At 46.2% G+C, this 15,093-nt stretch overlaps 2 protein-coding genes across 2 annotated transcripts; one reads left to right on the top strand and one right to left on the bottom strand.

The window, feature by feature from the left end:
- Positions 1-487: 487 nt before the first annotated feature.
- On the bottom strand, positions 488-3,314 carry MPST (mercaptopyruvate sulfurtransferase). Its single transcript, XM_063395824.1, has 3 exons — positions 3,186-3,314; positions 2,087-2,739; positions 488-1,473 (listed from the first exon to the last, which is right to left on the bottom strand). The coding sequence occupies exons 2-3, from the start codon at positions 2,679-2,681 to the stop codon at positions 1,175-1,177; spliced, it is 894 nt and encodes a 297-aa protein (XP_063251894.1). The 5' UTR covers positions 2,682-2,739; positions 3,186-3,314; the 3' UTR covers positions 488-1,174.
- A 62-nt stretch (positions 3,315-3,376) lies between these two features.
- On the top strand, positions 3,377-12,098 carry TST (thiosulfate sulfurtransferase). Its single transcript, XM_063395830.1, has 2 exons — positions 3,377-3,962; positions 11,613-12,098. The coding sequence occupies exons 1-2, from the start codon at positions 3,377-3,379 to the stop codon at positions 11,909-11,911; spliced, it is 885 nt and encodes a 294-aa protein (XP_063251900.1). The 3' UTR covers positions 11,912-12,098.
- Positions 12,099-15,093: the final 2,995 nt, after the last annotated feature.

Raw genomic sequence — 15,093 nt, 5'->3', positions numbered from 1 at the left:
AATCCCAGAGAGAACAAATTCTTGAGCATTATCAGGGATATCTGCTGCGCTTTCAAATTTTAGACATAAAAGAAAAAGGTCTTGGAGAAAAATAGGACCCAGTATGGGATATTCCTGTGTAGGTCTCAGTTCTGCTAAGTTTTTAGGGGAAGGTTACATGGTAAGATTGAAAATACTCATGCAGTCCATTTTCCACTATGTAATTTGACATCCAGCATTTCAAGAACAGAGCTGTAATGGACAGCTGTGGACTTTATGGCAAAAAAGCAAATGGACAAGGACCAAAAGCAGGAAGATGGTACAGAGACCCAAGAGAGAGGCACACCATTGCCTTTCCTGGGTCAAAGAGCTTGTTGAGGATAAGAGGTGTAGTTCTACTCACAGGGAGAAGGAAATATCTCATTTGAATCTCACTATGGACAAAGTGATTCCATAAAAACAGAATTCCTGAAAAGGATTCACCCAAGCAACACTCACGTAAGTTCCATTCAGCAGAAAGACCTTGAAACATGTTTATTTACATTGTTTAAATCCCAGAATTTTTTTCTCAAGGGGGATTTTGGACCATGGGGCTACAAGGCTAGCTAAGTACACACTGCGGTTAGAGTCCAAGTACAAGAAGAAATACAAATCAAGTCTCTAGCCTAAGTGCCAACCTGAATGCCATATTTGCTTCTGTAATAGCCATCTCTTTCCACAAAGTTTTGCACTAAAAATGGTCATAAAGTGCATGGTTGGGACAGAGGCAAAGAGCAGGATTATGAGGCACAGTCATAGAATGACAATCCCGTGAATGAACATGATTGAACATTTTGAGTCAGGAGCTTGGCTTAACTCAATTAATTCCTCATGCTGGCAGCAGCACTTTGCATCCGACACGGTGAAATGGTCACAGAATCACAGAATGGCTGAGGTTGGAAGTGACCTTGGGAAGAGATCTGTTCCACCCTATCTGCTCAAGCAGGGTCACCTAGAACTGACTGCCCAGCACTGCTGTCATCTACATCCTCCTAAGCAGCAGCAGGTGAAGGAGAAAGTGCCAAAGTACCATGTGCGCATAATTGTTATCCAATGCCTTCATTTCAGGACACTTAACCAGGAATGCTAAATCCCATCTTTTCCAAATCTTGTTTCAAGGCAAGCTATGTACACAGCAGGGAAACAATGCAGCTTATTACACTGTTTTCCCCTTTCCCTCAGATATAATATTTTCAGGCTGTGCGCGCATGTACCATTCCACCCAGGCCCCGTCGTACACTGCGACATCTGGCTTGCCACAGAGGTAGGCCCCCAGAGCCACGTGGCAGGCAGTGACCCCAGAGCCACACGTGGCTACCACTGGCTTTAAGAGGTCCACCTTCTTCTCCTGGAACAGAGCGCGGATCTGCTCAGGGGTCTTCTCTAAGCCAGACTCTGTAAGGAAATCAGTGAAGGGGATGCTTGTTGACCCAGGGACATGACCAGGCTCAATTCCTAGAGAAAAAACAACACAGACAGGAATTAACCTCTATTGTCTGGGACAAGTCTATTGCAAACCTCCTCTGTTTCACTGAGAGGAATATTTATTGCTTAGTGTATTTTGTTAAAATAAGTACATTTATTTTTGCTACACTTTGTTTTATTAGATTACTGATTACTCAGGAAGGATGGCTCTATGTGTAACCTTCATGTTCCCACATGGGCACAACCCTGTCAAGTTCCATTCTTTCCCCTAGTTCCCTCCACATCTTTCTCCCCATCAGAGCAACCCACACTGATGAAGCACCTCCACAGGCCATTCTGAGGGGAAGAGTAGCACCAGTACTTGAAGAGAATCTTTGTATCGAAAGATACAAATGTATCGAAATGTATGTTCTTCATCCCAGCCGCTCATGACAAAAAAAAAGATACATGGATTCCCCACTGCTGCATTTTCGAAGAGTAGCACTTTTTAGTCAAAGGAAAGGAGGACTGGTGGACATACTGCCTGAAGTCCCATCCCATAAAAGACAGCCATTATTTCCTAGCATTACCTCTAAAGTCAAAGTGCTGGGCACATTAAATTAAGCCCCTCTTTATAATGCCACTGTTTCAGAAGGCACGTTACCATCTCGGGGTTCTGGCTCCACTCCCCGGAACCGTCCTGCAGCGCGGGCATCCACTAGTTGGAAGCGATGGGAATCCAAGTTATCTAAGACATCCTCATATGTTTTCACCAGGGACTTATCCAAGGAGGCATGGAACTCAGATGGAGCTACCTGGGTTTTCCCAGAGCTAAGTGCATTCCCCTCTCGCTGCCAATTCTTCAGGCCACCATCCAGAAGGGAGACAGCTTCGTGTCCAAAGACCCGGAACATCCACCATACCCGGGGTGCTGAGAAGAGACCTTGGTCGCTGCCATCATACACCACAACATGGGAATCATTCCCCACACCCAGCTTCCCCACATACTCAGCAAAGTCATTAGCCTTGGGCAGCATGTGATCGTAAGGTGAGGTTCGATCACTGCACTGGTCAATGTCGAAGAAAACTGCACCAGGGATGTGACGCTCCTCAAACTCTCGCTTCGGATCACGCTTCATCTTTGGCAAATACCAGGATGCATCCACGATTCTCAAGGCCAGGCCAGCTTGCTGGGACTTGATGGCTTCTGAAAGCCATTTTGCAGACACCAGAGCTCGGTATAGGAGTTGTTGCGACATCGTTCCTGAGTCCTGACTGAGATTATCCGATTTCTGGATTCTGCCTGAGTCCACCTGACTGCAGAAGGTAGAGTCACAACTTAGAGACCAGCCTTTCAAAAAGCAACTGGACAAAGATGCATTTTGGGACCTGTGTCTGCATTGAGGTGCTGGCTAAGCCTACAATGAGGGGCTTGAAATGCTCCAGCCCTGAAAGTAGTTTCCCAGAGCTCATGCCAAACAATGCCCCGAGCGGGACAGCCACGGCAGTCCTGCCCTGCGCCCAGCCCCACGCAGCTCCTCTGGCCCCATCCAGAGACCCCAGCCAGCACTGACAGCAGCCAGAGGAGAGCGGGGCAGCCCCAAGGACCCAGTGCTCGGCGGTGAAGCACGGCCCCGCGCCTCTGCCCGTCCCGGAGCACACCTGCAGCCGGGGCCTTACCGGGGCCCCTCCGCCGCCCGCTGCGAGCCCCCCCCCCCCCCCCGGCTCGGCGGGGCCGCGATTCCCGCCGCTTCGCCCCGTACCTCCGCGCTGGGCCTGACCGCCCGCCAGCCACGGCCGGTGGGCGGGAGCGCTCCCAGCGGGCCGGTCCCGGCCATGCGGCCGCCTCCGTGCCGCCCCTTGGGCCGCGCCTCCCGCCGCCATTTCGTGTGTGTCGGGCTCTGTGTGTGAGGGGAGCGCGTCCCGCCGGCGGCGCGCCCGCCGATCCCCCGAGATGGCGCGGCAAGGCCTCAGCCGGGCGCTGGTCTCGGCCTCCTGGCTGGCGGAGGCGCTGCGGGCCGGGCGGGTGGGCGCCGGCCTGCGGGTGCTGGACGCCTCCTGGTACCCCCCCAAGGAGCGAAACGCCCGGCAGGAATTCAAGGAGAGGCACATCCCCGGGGCGTCGTTCTTCGACATCGAGGAATGCCGGGACAAGTCCTCCCCCTACGACTTCATGCTGCCCAGCGAGTCCCACTTCGCCGACTACGTTGGGGGGCTGGGAGTCAGCAATGACACCCACGTGGTGGTGTACGACGGGGACGAGGTGGGCACCTTCTACGCTCCCCGTGCCTGGTGGATGTTCCGGGCCTTTGGGCACAAGGAGGTCTCTGTGCTGAATGGTGGCTTCAAGAACTGGGTAAAGGAGGGACACCCCGTCACGGCAGAGGTCACCCAGCCCACCCCGGCTGTCTTTAAGGCCAGGCTGAACAGAGCCCTGGTGAAGACTTTTGAGGAGATGGTACAGAACGTGTCATCCCTAAATTTCCAAGTGGTGGATTCCCGCCCCGAGGGCCGGTTTCGGGGAACAGAGCTGGACCAAGGTAATGGAGGTGGGACTGGCACCTGCCCCAGAATGGGATGAATGCAAATATTAGACTTGGGAGTAACAGCTCCTGGCAGCCATGAAACAGATTTTCCTAATGCACAGGCATGCCTCAGCCCAACTCATTGACTACCTTAAGGAATCCACAGTTGCACGTTCAGACCCCAGTGCCATCACTGGATGCTTTTGTTGCAGTTGGCTATAAAGCTGCAGGAGGAAATAGTAGAAAAGGGCTGCAGTAATTTAGTTCCAGGATCTCCCATCCCACACCCTGCAGTTTATCAAAATGCAAACATGGGAGGTGAAAGCTCCCTGGGGTTTGTTCGAGGTCCTATCTCAAACCAGCAGACACATACAAACTATCAGTATTCATTCAGGCACCTCTCACCATAATGAGTGCACTAGCAAAAGCCAAGGTTTTAGGTAATATAGTAACCCAAGGGACATTCTTCTTATCGCTCTGATTCCCAGCAAATAGAGAATTTGCTTGAGCTGATCTTTGTTCTTTTGCTTACGTAAGAAAAGTCTGAAGCCTTTAGCGAATGTATGGGCTGTCAGCCTCTCTCTTTTAGGTGCCCCAAGTTACAGGAACAAAAACTGATTTTGTTACCTGAGTGGAACGCTGAACACACAAGCAGCAGGGGTGGGAGATGTCCTGTGCGGTGGGGACAGCAGGTACAGCAGTGTGCCTGGAATGAAATTGAAGTTGGTTAAAGGAGGCCCTTGCTGTGTAATTTAAGCCTTGGTATGTCCCAGAATAACCTCCCCTCTGAAAGGGTGTAAAGGAAACTTTCAGGAGGCACTCTGGCAATCACACTCCCACCACCAAAGAGACTTCAACTACTGGGACCAAAACCCCTTCTCAGCAAGCAGCTGCACTAATCTGATGGGTGCCCCACTTGCCTTCCTACACACCTGGCATACACACTCCGATCAGGTTTTCTTACCGTCTCAGGCCTGGGTTTTCCTTAGCACAGCCTCGAAAGTCTGGTTCCTTAAAGCAATTTATTAACAGCACAATAACACAGAAACAGCTTGAGCTTGTGCCTCCGAGAATCTAAACAAAGGAAACTGAACTTTTATGCTCTGCCAGTCTGTGTGTGACAAAGTCCTGGCTCGTCGAGCTGAGTCCTCGGCTCCTGCTGTGTCTCAGTGTCAGGTCACCTGGCCGTGCCACAGGTCCTGTGCTCTCTGTTGTGCAGAGGGTCAAGGCCAGTTCCTGCCTCTTGCCTGGGGCTCTCACCACCCAGAGCCCAACCTGCAGTTGACACTGCAGCTGCACACCAAGCTACCTGCACTGAATGTGTTCCTCAACAAGGGAATCACAGAAATGGTTGGAAGAGAAAGAGCTTCTAGAAGAAAGCACAGAAAAGCTCAGCAGCAGCTGTTGGATCTGAGCAGGTCTGTTGGATCTGAGCTGCTGGAACGTGCAGTGGGTTTCTGTGGTACCCAGGCTGTGCTGCGCCACTGCCCCACAGGTTGTTGCAATTCTGTCCTGGCCGTTCACATATGTGTGTGCTCCTCTATGGCCAGTTAGTGTGACAGCATGTCCTGAAGTACATTCCTAGTAATCCAAACTTCAGGAGCTGTAAATGACTCTGTGCACTTGGGTGGCCCAGGTGTCTATAGGGAGCCCCTCAACACATTTGACCTGCACAATGTGGAAGGTAGGAGAGGTAATTGGGAGTGATGGAGGAGGCTGTGGCAGGGGAAAGTTAGGCTTGTCACTCATTCTATTTCTTCTCCTACCCAGCCCATCAAAGTGAAGGTTGAATTTTAACTTCAAAATGTGACTAAAACTCTCCTTTCTGGGAGCTGGTGGATTTTGCATTCTTTCCCAAGGTGAGAGTTGTCACCAGATGGCAAATACCCCAGCTCTAACAGCATCTTCAAAACAGATTTTTCCTTTGAAATGAGTCAGCATGGAGCAGCTTATTTGTGGTGGTCCAGTTTTGCTTCCCATAGCAGATCCAGCAGGATAAGCACTCCAGCTGCAGCTGCTCATTCCACAGGAGCTTGACAGCTCTCTGAACCAAACTAGACAGTAGCAGCACATCAGTCAGCAGTGGGTAAGAGACAGTGCTTACACCTAAAAGAGCAATATGAAATCAATGCTGATTAATTGCAGGGGTCATCCAATCATGGAGGATGCAATTTAGAGGAGACTAATGGTCTTCAGGTTAGGGAACTTGCTGTCTTCTCAGGTGATTTCAGTTTAATTATTGCTTGAGTTCTTGACTTCCTAATTAAGTCAATTAATCTCTCCTGTTCTGTGAACCTCATCTCTAGGAGAGGCTAATTGCAGCTGACTCTTTTGCCTCTAGTTTTTCAGTTCTTTGTGGTAAGAATTAATTGTCCCTGTTTTATTTTTATCCTTGCTGGGATTTAGACCTCTGTACTGGTTAAGATAAGGAATAATATAGAACTAATTTTTGTTTGCTGGCAGAGGTTCACCAAAGTTGCCAGAGTGGAAAAAAGTTGACATCTCTATAGGCCAGGTCTCATAGGTTTTAAATGCAGGTATTGGTTTTGGATGAAAAGCTAGATATTCATGTAGAGTGTGCAGCATAAGCCTGACAGATGTGCAGCCCTGACCTATGCATCGAGTAGTTCGAGGTGTCTCTGCACAGTGCTGTGTTTCTGCAGGAGCTAGCTGTCCAGGGCTGATGATAAAAACAGTTACATGATGGTTGCCAGTGCTGATCCTCTCTAACTGTCAGGCACTGAAAACTGATGAACAAGAATTATAGTTAAGCAAATGCATGCAGAAAAGTTGTGAATTTCTGCATTCTTATGGAGACATCTGAGAAAAGGCAGGCAAGAACTCTATAATCTAAAAAAGAGGTAGCAAACCCAAAATCATTTAATGAACTTACAGGTATTTTTCTTCTCATTCTCAGCCCCGAAGTAGTCCTTGTCTCCCTTCTGCATATAGAACTCTTTGGATTTTGCCCATTTTCCCAGCTCTCCATCCTGCCTGCCCCAAACATAATGCTTTCACTCATCTTGAATGTTCAGTGGGAATGAGAAGGAAATGTACATTTTTCTCCCCTATCTTCTCCGAGAGGATTCTGCAGCTGAGAGTGGACTGGCTTTGCTTTGATCATGTAATACTGCTTGGAGCACAGCAATGGAGAGTGAGAGACTTTATCAAAGTCTGTTTCAACCCACAGGAACCTAGGAGGACTTTCAAGGAGCTGGCCAGGACCAAGCCTAAAGTGTTCCTTACAATGTGTTCACGGTAGGTTAGACAAGATCGGTAATTGTCCCTTCTAAGAAATACCATTTGAATCGAAGAGAGAGATAAACAAGGAGGCAACAGAGGAGGCATTTGGAAAAGAGCTATCTGCAGCCAACACATTCCAAAGCTGCAGGGCATTAAATACGGGCAAAGCAAATCTTTTATCTTTTTGACATTAAGAAATTCCATCTGGAGCTTTCATCTCAAAGGGAAGGCTAGAGAGGAGGGGCTATGGTCTGAGGTAAATAGCCAACAATAAAAACAATATGTAAGCAGAGAACCTAATAGATGTGGAAAAGGGGATTAAGTAGTGAAGAAGATAACATATTACAGGTTATAAATTGTGAGGAAGGATTGCCAGACACCAAGATGAGTGAGACTTGGCAAAAGGAATTAAATAACAAAAACTTCTGGAACAGAGTGAACAAAAGAGAACAAGGAGAGAAAGAATAAATAAGGTTCCAGTCCAGTTAGCAGGGGTTCCAGGTGGAAGATTATTTGTGTGTGGTCTCGGCATTATACTGAGCCCCGAGTCTGTGCTACCATGCTTTCTTCTCTCCTAAGGATAATTCTGCAGAGCGGGGAGAAGGCTAACCAAAAGATATCCCCATGCTCAAATCAGTGAGGCAGATGATCTTGATCTCAAATATGTGTCAAAAATCAGTCATGTCACATTGCAACTTCATGAGGCAAGAATTTGATAAATTTATTCAAACATGGTTCTGTGGGACAGAAACAATTGCGAACTTCATATTTAGAATAGGGGGTACAGCACAACTGAAGCAGCTGCTGGTCTTCTAACATGAATAGACTGGGAGGCTTTCAAAATACTTTCAAGAAAAATTATTTTAAAGGAAGGTAAAATTAAGTAAAATATGTTGGTAGACTTGCACTGCAGCCAAGGGCTTTATTTTCTTGCCAACAGAGTTGGATGGCCAGATAAGAGAAATGGGAACATGCGTGTCTGGAAGTTATGTCTGATCTTTTCTTCCAGCCATTGGAAGCACCTACAAGGTAGAGTTGTGCCATTTGCACTCCATTAGTGCTTTGGGCATAACATGGAGGGGCATTATTAGCTCAGTATGATGAGAGGGCAAATAGTGCAAGTATTGTTAGATTTTAAAAATTGACTGAAAAGGAGATAAGTGAGACAAGAACAGCATGTACTGAAAGAAGATCTGTGGGGTTGGAAGTTGCCAGCATGGTCCCATCATTAAGCTTCTGTGTTCTGTTTCATATTTTCCTGAATCATCAAGGCATTGAAAATAGGGAGCTGTTACTGAAATGTGCTGCTGGCACAGCCATGGGAAGGTCTAAATGATCACATGGGGAGTATTATGTGAGGTGCCACCTGCAGATGTATGAGTGACAGGAAGTATAACACTGCAGAGAGCAAACTTGAATGCTTAGTAGCCCAAAACACTGAACTGCTTCTATTTCTCCTACAAGCTGATGTCCCACATTTGGAAGCAATAGAAGAGGGTAAGACCTGGATGAATTAGTTGGGTGCAGTCACATCCCATGATTTAGCCTTGGCAACAGCCTTGGCAACTCCTGTCTACCAGCTGTGATGGTAGGAAATGCCACATCTTTAGCCAGAAGTCTGCTGGACGCCTAGAGTTGTTTCTAGGGTGGCTAAGACAGAGAAAAGTGTATCTAATGGGCTCTTACTGAGTTTAGGCTAAGGACATGAGGTTGTTTGGAGTGCTGAGGGCTTGCCATCAGTTGATGGAGCAATAGCAAAAGGGCAGAAAAACTATTTTGGCCATGGAGCAGTATTAGCTCAAGGGTAAATGGTTATGGACTGACTGTGATGATCTGAACACCAGAAATTAATATTCTGCCTCACATGAGCCAGGAGGTGCTTCAGTGGGAAGTTTCATGACAAGAATCCAAACTTTCTGAGATGGATGCTTTTTTGAAAGGCAGATTATAAAATGATTACTGAGGTAGCTGGGGCCCAGGCTGCCCGGGCTCTGTAGTCCTAGGGTTCCTTCCTGATGTTTCTGACAGTGACTGCATGAATCTGGTATGGAGTATCTTCTGTTTCATATGGGACAGGAGCAGATGTATCCTTTCTCCTGTTCAGATTGCAGCTGCATCCAGTCTTGCCTTCCAGTCCTATGTTTCTCTGCTCTTGACCTAGCAGAGAGAGATTATAAAGCTTCCTCAGCCACTTGAGAGCACTTCTTAGGCAGTCCAAGGGATTGTGGTTGTGCAGTTTCAGCTCTTTCTCTCAGCTGAACACCCACATATGTGAATAAATGGAGTTTCTACAGAATTCCCCATCTTTCACCCACAGAGTGCAAGCACTGGTCTCTGACTCGCAACAAATTTTTGAATCTTTGGAGCAAGAAAGTCTCCCTGTAGATCAAAGTCAAAACTGCTCTAAAATGAGTGGTTTTTTTCAGATCTGCTCAGCTCCTGTCTGAAGAATTGTTTAAGGTGGTGAGTTGTCAGTCTCCAATAAGAGAGGGGTACAAACCTATTTTAAGGTTTGTGCACAGTCTAGAGAAGCGATAATGATCATGGTGCCTGGGACACCTAGGAAATGAATTGGTGGCCCAGCAAGCTTCTTTGAGCAAGAGTTCCCTTCCACTTCATCCTCAGGACTTCCTGATCTCAGTATACTTCCTAGTGCCCTAGGACAGCTCACAGACTTGTCTGTATTAGGGTGATCACCAGTACTGCAGCAGAGCCTTGCAGAAATCCTTTGCTGAATGAATCCTTTCCTATTTACTCTGTGGGAAACTGGTAGCCTAACCCAGGCACGTAAGAGGCTCCAGTAAGCAGCTTTGCAGTCTGAGAACTATATACAAGGTTTTCTCAGTTTTTGCTTCATTTTCTATTTCCTCTCTGTCATACAGACACTATATTGCTGAGTGAGTTTTGCAGTTCTTTGTACTGAAGTGATGAACTGTTGTCTTCTGGAACTGGAAAAAATGTGGTGAAAGCATTAGTCCAAAATGCTGCCTCTTATTTTTTCTTGTCCTTTTTAAATGTTAGTCCCTGCAGAAGTCAGCAGTTTTTCTCCCAGCTCCTCTCAGTAATGCTAAACATTTCTGAAGGATGCATGAGGTGACTCCTAGACAACTGTGCCGTATTTCTAACGCACTCGGGGAGGATGAATCAGGAGACAAAGAGGGTCCGTCTGGAACAGGAGGAGAACTTGTGAAGCTAACTCAAGGCAGCTTTGATTGTCTTTAGGCTCTGTCTTTGTCTAGCAGAGCAAAAATTCCTTTCAATTCTGTGCCAAAGCCATTTTCCCAATATATCTCACCATGTTACCACTCTGCATAGTGATGAAATTGCTGTGTCATAATGGGTGATGTCAGTCTCTGTCTAGGTATAGTTTAATCATTTGACTGTAACAAAGACAAATGATTAAACTGCCCCAATCTCTCCCTTCTCCCAAGACCAGTTATCCAAATGATTTGGGCAAGAGGAAAGCTGCCAGTGAAACAGATTACTATTTATGTGATTTTTTCAGATTTGTCTCATTAGAAGTTCAAACCTAGCAAGGAACCATTCCCTCAAGCACATTTTCAGTGTAATACATAATGGTTTTGGCTCCAATGAGGCTTGATCCAAAGCCTCTCAAAATTATTGGAAAAGTTTCCATTATTAATCCTTAAGAGTCTGAATTTGAAGGGTGTGATGCCAACCTTGTCCATCGTATTTTTATATCTGCTACTCTCTGAAGGCCTTGTTTTGATATGTGGCTTTGAACTTGCCTGAAGTGGTCAGATGCACCAGCAGAGAAACAGAACCTGTGCTGATTTCATCCACTGAGTAGATAAGAAATATACAAAATTTAAATTCTGACTTCTCTGACCCGATTGTCCCAGGATAGCTGCCTCAGCAGTGTTGTGGCTGACTTTAAGGTTGCTTTATGATTTCTTGGGTTTTTTTCTGAAATACAATTTTGAAGTGATGCAGGAATAAACTTTGAACCACGCTTACAAATTTCATATATAGGCCACATTTCCTGCTTCTGAAAACTGTCACTACATATGGCTGGCATACCTGGTGAAGGTTGGAAATGCATTGCTTTATTCCTCTTATCACAGGTACCCTTAATGTCTTTGTTAAGGCATTTTCTGTGGAGGTTCTTTGATTCCTGTCATGTCTAGGGCTTCTTCAGATTTCTACATCTCATCACTTTCAGTGAGGAAATAGTTTGGTAAATGTTCTGGAAGTTCTTACTTCAGCAAAGTAGAATAATATTTGTCCTCTTCTTTTTAGCCCAATACCACTTTTCATCTTTATCATCAAGTGGAACAAATTAGTCTTTTGGAGGGAATGAGACTATCTGCAGTGATGTCTCTAATGTCTTTTGTGGGTGTCTTTCATCACCTATTTTAATGTGTCCTTGCTCATGTTTCCTTTTCTGGTTCACTTGTACAGGGTTGAAATCTGGCCACATCCCTGGTGCTGTGAACATACCCTTCCACTCATTCCTATCAGAAACAGGGCATGAGAAGAGTATTGAGGAAATCCAGGAAATATTCCGTGAGAAGAAAGTGGATCTCTCAAAGCCGCTGACAGCCACCTGCCGCAAGGGCGTCACGGCGTGTCAGATTGCCTTGGCAGCCTTCCTGTGTGGCAAGCACGACGTGGCCGTCTACGATGGCTCCTGGTCCGAGTGGTTCCACCGAGCCCCACCACACTACAAGGTCTCCGAGATGAAGCGCAGCAAGGCCTAGAGGGAGAGCTGTGTCTGGGACAATGCGGTCTAGCAGCTGTCTCCAGCATGGGATAAAGCAAAAGGGAGGAGGTGGAAGTAAAGAAAAAAACCAGTTAATTTAGATTTTGCCAAGTTTTTAAAGAATTATCATTAAGTTTCTATTGAACTTTTGATTTTTGACAATTAATAAAATCTTAGATGATGCATCTGTGAGTATTTCACATTCTCCTGTTACGTGCAACCTGCTTGTGTTGGGTGGGAGAAGCCATTCTGCAGCATGAAAGAGAGTTACTTTGTGTCTGAAGACCTGCTAAAATTCCAGTGGCCTGGTGAAAGATCAGGAGCAGAATAAATGCAAAGTCCAGTGCTAAAATACATTACTGAGTACTGGACATGGGAGGGCTAAGCTGTGGCTCTGTCACTGACTCTGTGGAAGACTTCTTGCCAGCCCACCATCTTCCCATTAGGAATATGGAGAATGGGGGTACCTTCCATATGGCAACTGGACCCAACCCACAGGGAGGTGTGTTGCTTGCCTGGGGTCCATGTAAGGGACATCAAAAAGATAAATATGGTATCAACTGGTACGGCCCACTGATTATTACCCACTACTGGTGTTCCAGGTAGGCAGCAACAAGGTCCCAACAAGAGGAAGAGAGCTCATGTGAAGCATTTGGAGATGCTAAAAGATCCATTTCTGCTGGAATGCAGTCTTGTTGATTATCATGACTGCATTAGGAAAGTCTCCAAGAAATCCTGTAGGTGTGATGAGAACTTTTGGGCGCAGGTATTTCATGAGAAATGAGCCTTTTACTCTGCTCTGTGTGTGTTTTTCCAATCAGGGAGGGTAACCCTTCTCTACATTGTGTGAATTCTGTTTCCCATGGAGCTGGAGCCCACAGCTCATAGAGGGAAGAAGCATTGTTCCCTAGCAACCATCTGTACTCTTCAGCCTTCATCCCACCTCTGTACCTGGACTTCAGCAGGCCCTGCCTGCTTGTACAAGCCGCCAGTCACCAAACCAGGGATCATGGACCAGGTGCGAGAGGTAGTTAGGGAAGAGGCTTTGCCTCTTGGTAAATCACAGATGCTTGGATTTTTTTAAATTAAAAAAAAAGAAAAAACAGAGAGAGAGAGAAATGTCATTTTCACATCCATGGGGCTCCTCAGATTTAGAAAGTCACTGAAACCTCACACTTTGGAGCCCCAGTCAAATGTGGAAGGCCTATGAGACCACTCTTGGCCACATCTGGTGGCTGGTGAGAGTGGCAAATTCCCACACCTTTCAAAGGAGGTTTTCTGCCTGGGAAGAACAGCTCCCTCTTTCCTCAAAGGCTGGATGTCAGAAAAGTCAGTGTGTTAGGCTATGCTAAACATTCTGTTCAGAAAGAAAGATCACGTTTAATCCTTTTTAGCTCTTTGATATATTTTTTCTGATTTGTTGCCTATTGTCCCTCACAGAATTGGTTTAGCAAAGCAATAGACAAACATACTTCTGTGGTTTGTTACCCGGGATGATGGTAAAATGGCCTTAAAGTCCTTCTTGGCCTCAGGATGTGGCATTCTCTGAGCAGTGCTTTGACTTCGGACCTTCAGGGTTGGAAATAAAATGAAAAATAACCATCACATGCAGTTGCAGTGTTTTTATAATAACAGTGACAACAACATCATATACAGTTACAAACTAGAAAGTAGGAACAGTTGCAGGCTTTGGTGTCATTTTGTCCAAGAGGAACCGGGGGAATTATTGATGAAAGGAATTTGGGAAATGAGCACACTGTCTCACTACACAGAATTTTTGCTTTGTTGGAAGAAATGGGAGAGGAGGAATTTCTACATCAGCAGACTGGAAAGTTCTTCCTACTGAATATAGTAATAATAACAGACATGGTTTTGTTTTAAGTAGGTGGTGGGAGTTAGCACAGCAGTTTATTTAGCAGCAGCTTCCTGCACTTTGATCATGTGTAAGTGTATGGCTCTTCTTTAAAAAGAAAGAAGAGTGATACAGACAAAAAAGCAGATTCCCTGTGAGTTAGGACTGCCTTCAGTTGTTATGATTTTCGGATAGCATGGAAGTAACAACATGACTCTTTATATGATGGTAAAATGAGAGCAAACTTTATTCTTCTAAATTCTATTTTTATAGAGTAGTTTGGTACAAAGAACATGATTGGTTATTCAGAGTCTACACCCTTTGTCAACAACCTTGCCAGTAAACATGTTGGAAAAATACCTGCGGATGGTTTCTCACTTCCGAAGGTTTGTTTGAATTCCTCTTTAGGATTTTCTCAGGCCAGAATGAGAAAGTTACTCGCTTGCCTTTCACACAGACACTGGCAGAGCCTGAAGCCTAAATTCAGACCAATTGTCTGCACCCATAGGCTTCCTCTCCTCATGTCTTGTGGCCCTGTTCTTCTTATGGGAGAGGTTCTGCAGAGCATCCAGCACTGACTCCTGGAGTCTGGCTGATGCAGTAACTTCAGCTTCAAGATCCCAATACTGTGTAAGATTTGGTGCTGCAAAGACCTGTCTCAGTGTAATACCCAAGCTGCTGCTGATTCAAGTCAGCCCTGGTGGAGCACTAGGCTTCCTACCCCATGGGCTGGCACCTTCATTCCCACAACTGCCTCAAGAACAGAAGGTAAGCCCTGTGTCATGTCCTGAGCTAATCTGATGAATCCAAATGTACATTCCTACCTGATCCTGATCCCATTTGTCCTGCTGCTAGTGCCAGCAGGCTCACAGTTACCATATTCCACTACTATGGGCAATGGCTTGTCCACCCTTGGGATGAGGAACACATCCAGCAAGCAGGACATGACAGACATTCCCTCTGTAGGAAAGGTGCTTCTTTTCCTAGTTGTCCCATGCAAATGCAATGCCTACAGAAGCTGCTAAGGGAGAGACTCAGGGGCAGACCCGGGTCCCAGGCGTTAGTCATAGCTCAAAGAGGTGGAGATGCCAGGAGTTTGCTGCACTGTGGGAATGTGGATTGACACATTCTTTGTGTTTTTTGTATTTCCAGAAACATCAATCTCAGGACAATGCAGCATTAGAAATGGGACAGAAAGGACTCAACGACTGTACTGAAATGATAAAAATCTCCTTGACCTGTGCATCTCTTTCAGATTACCAACAGCTGGGTTACAACTTGAGAATAAATCTCTTCCAAGGTGAGGGGACACAGCACCTGACCTTCAA

Source organism: Prinia subflava, chromosome 4 (genome assembly GCF_021018805.1).
Source record: "Prinia subflava isolate CZ2003 ecotype Zambia chromosome 4, Cam_Psub_1.2, whole genome shotgun sequence".
NCBI lineage: Eukaryota > Metazoa > Chordata > Aves > Passeriformes > Cisticolidae > Prinia > Prinia subflava.
The sequence above is the reverse complement of the archived record's forward strand: the minus strand, read 5'-3'. Positions and strand labels throughout refer to the sequence as shown.

Excerpts from the sequence above, each read along its gene's own strand:
- MPST (XM_063395824.1), bottom strand. The coding sequence starts at position 2,681 with ATGTCGCAACAACTCCTATACCGAGCTCTGGTGTCTGCAAAATGGCTT. Across the intron at positions 1,474-2,086 it reads GGAGCCAGAACCCCGAGATG|GAATTGAGCCTGGTCATGTC; the intron begins GTAACGTGCCTT and ends TTTTTTCTCTAG.
- TST (XM_063395830.1), top strand. The coding sequence starts at position 3,377 with ATGGCGCGGCAAGGCCTCAGCCGGGCGCTGGTCTCGGCCTCCTGGCTG. Across the intron at positions 3,963-11,612 it reads GGGAACAGAGCTGGACCAAG|GGTTGAAATCTGGCCACATC; the intron begins GTAATGGAGGTG and ends TCACTTGTACAG.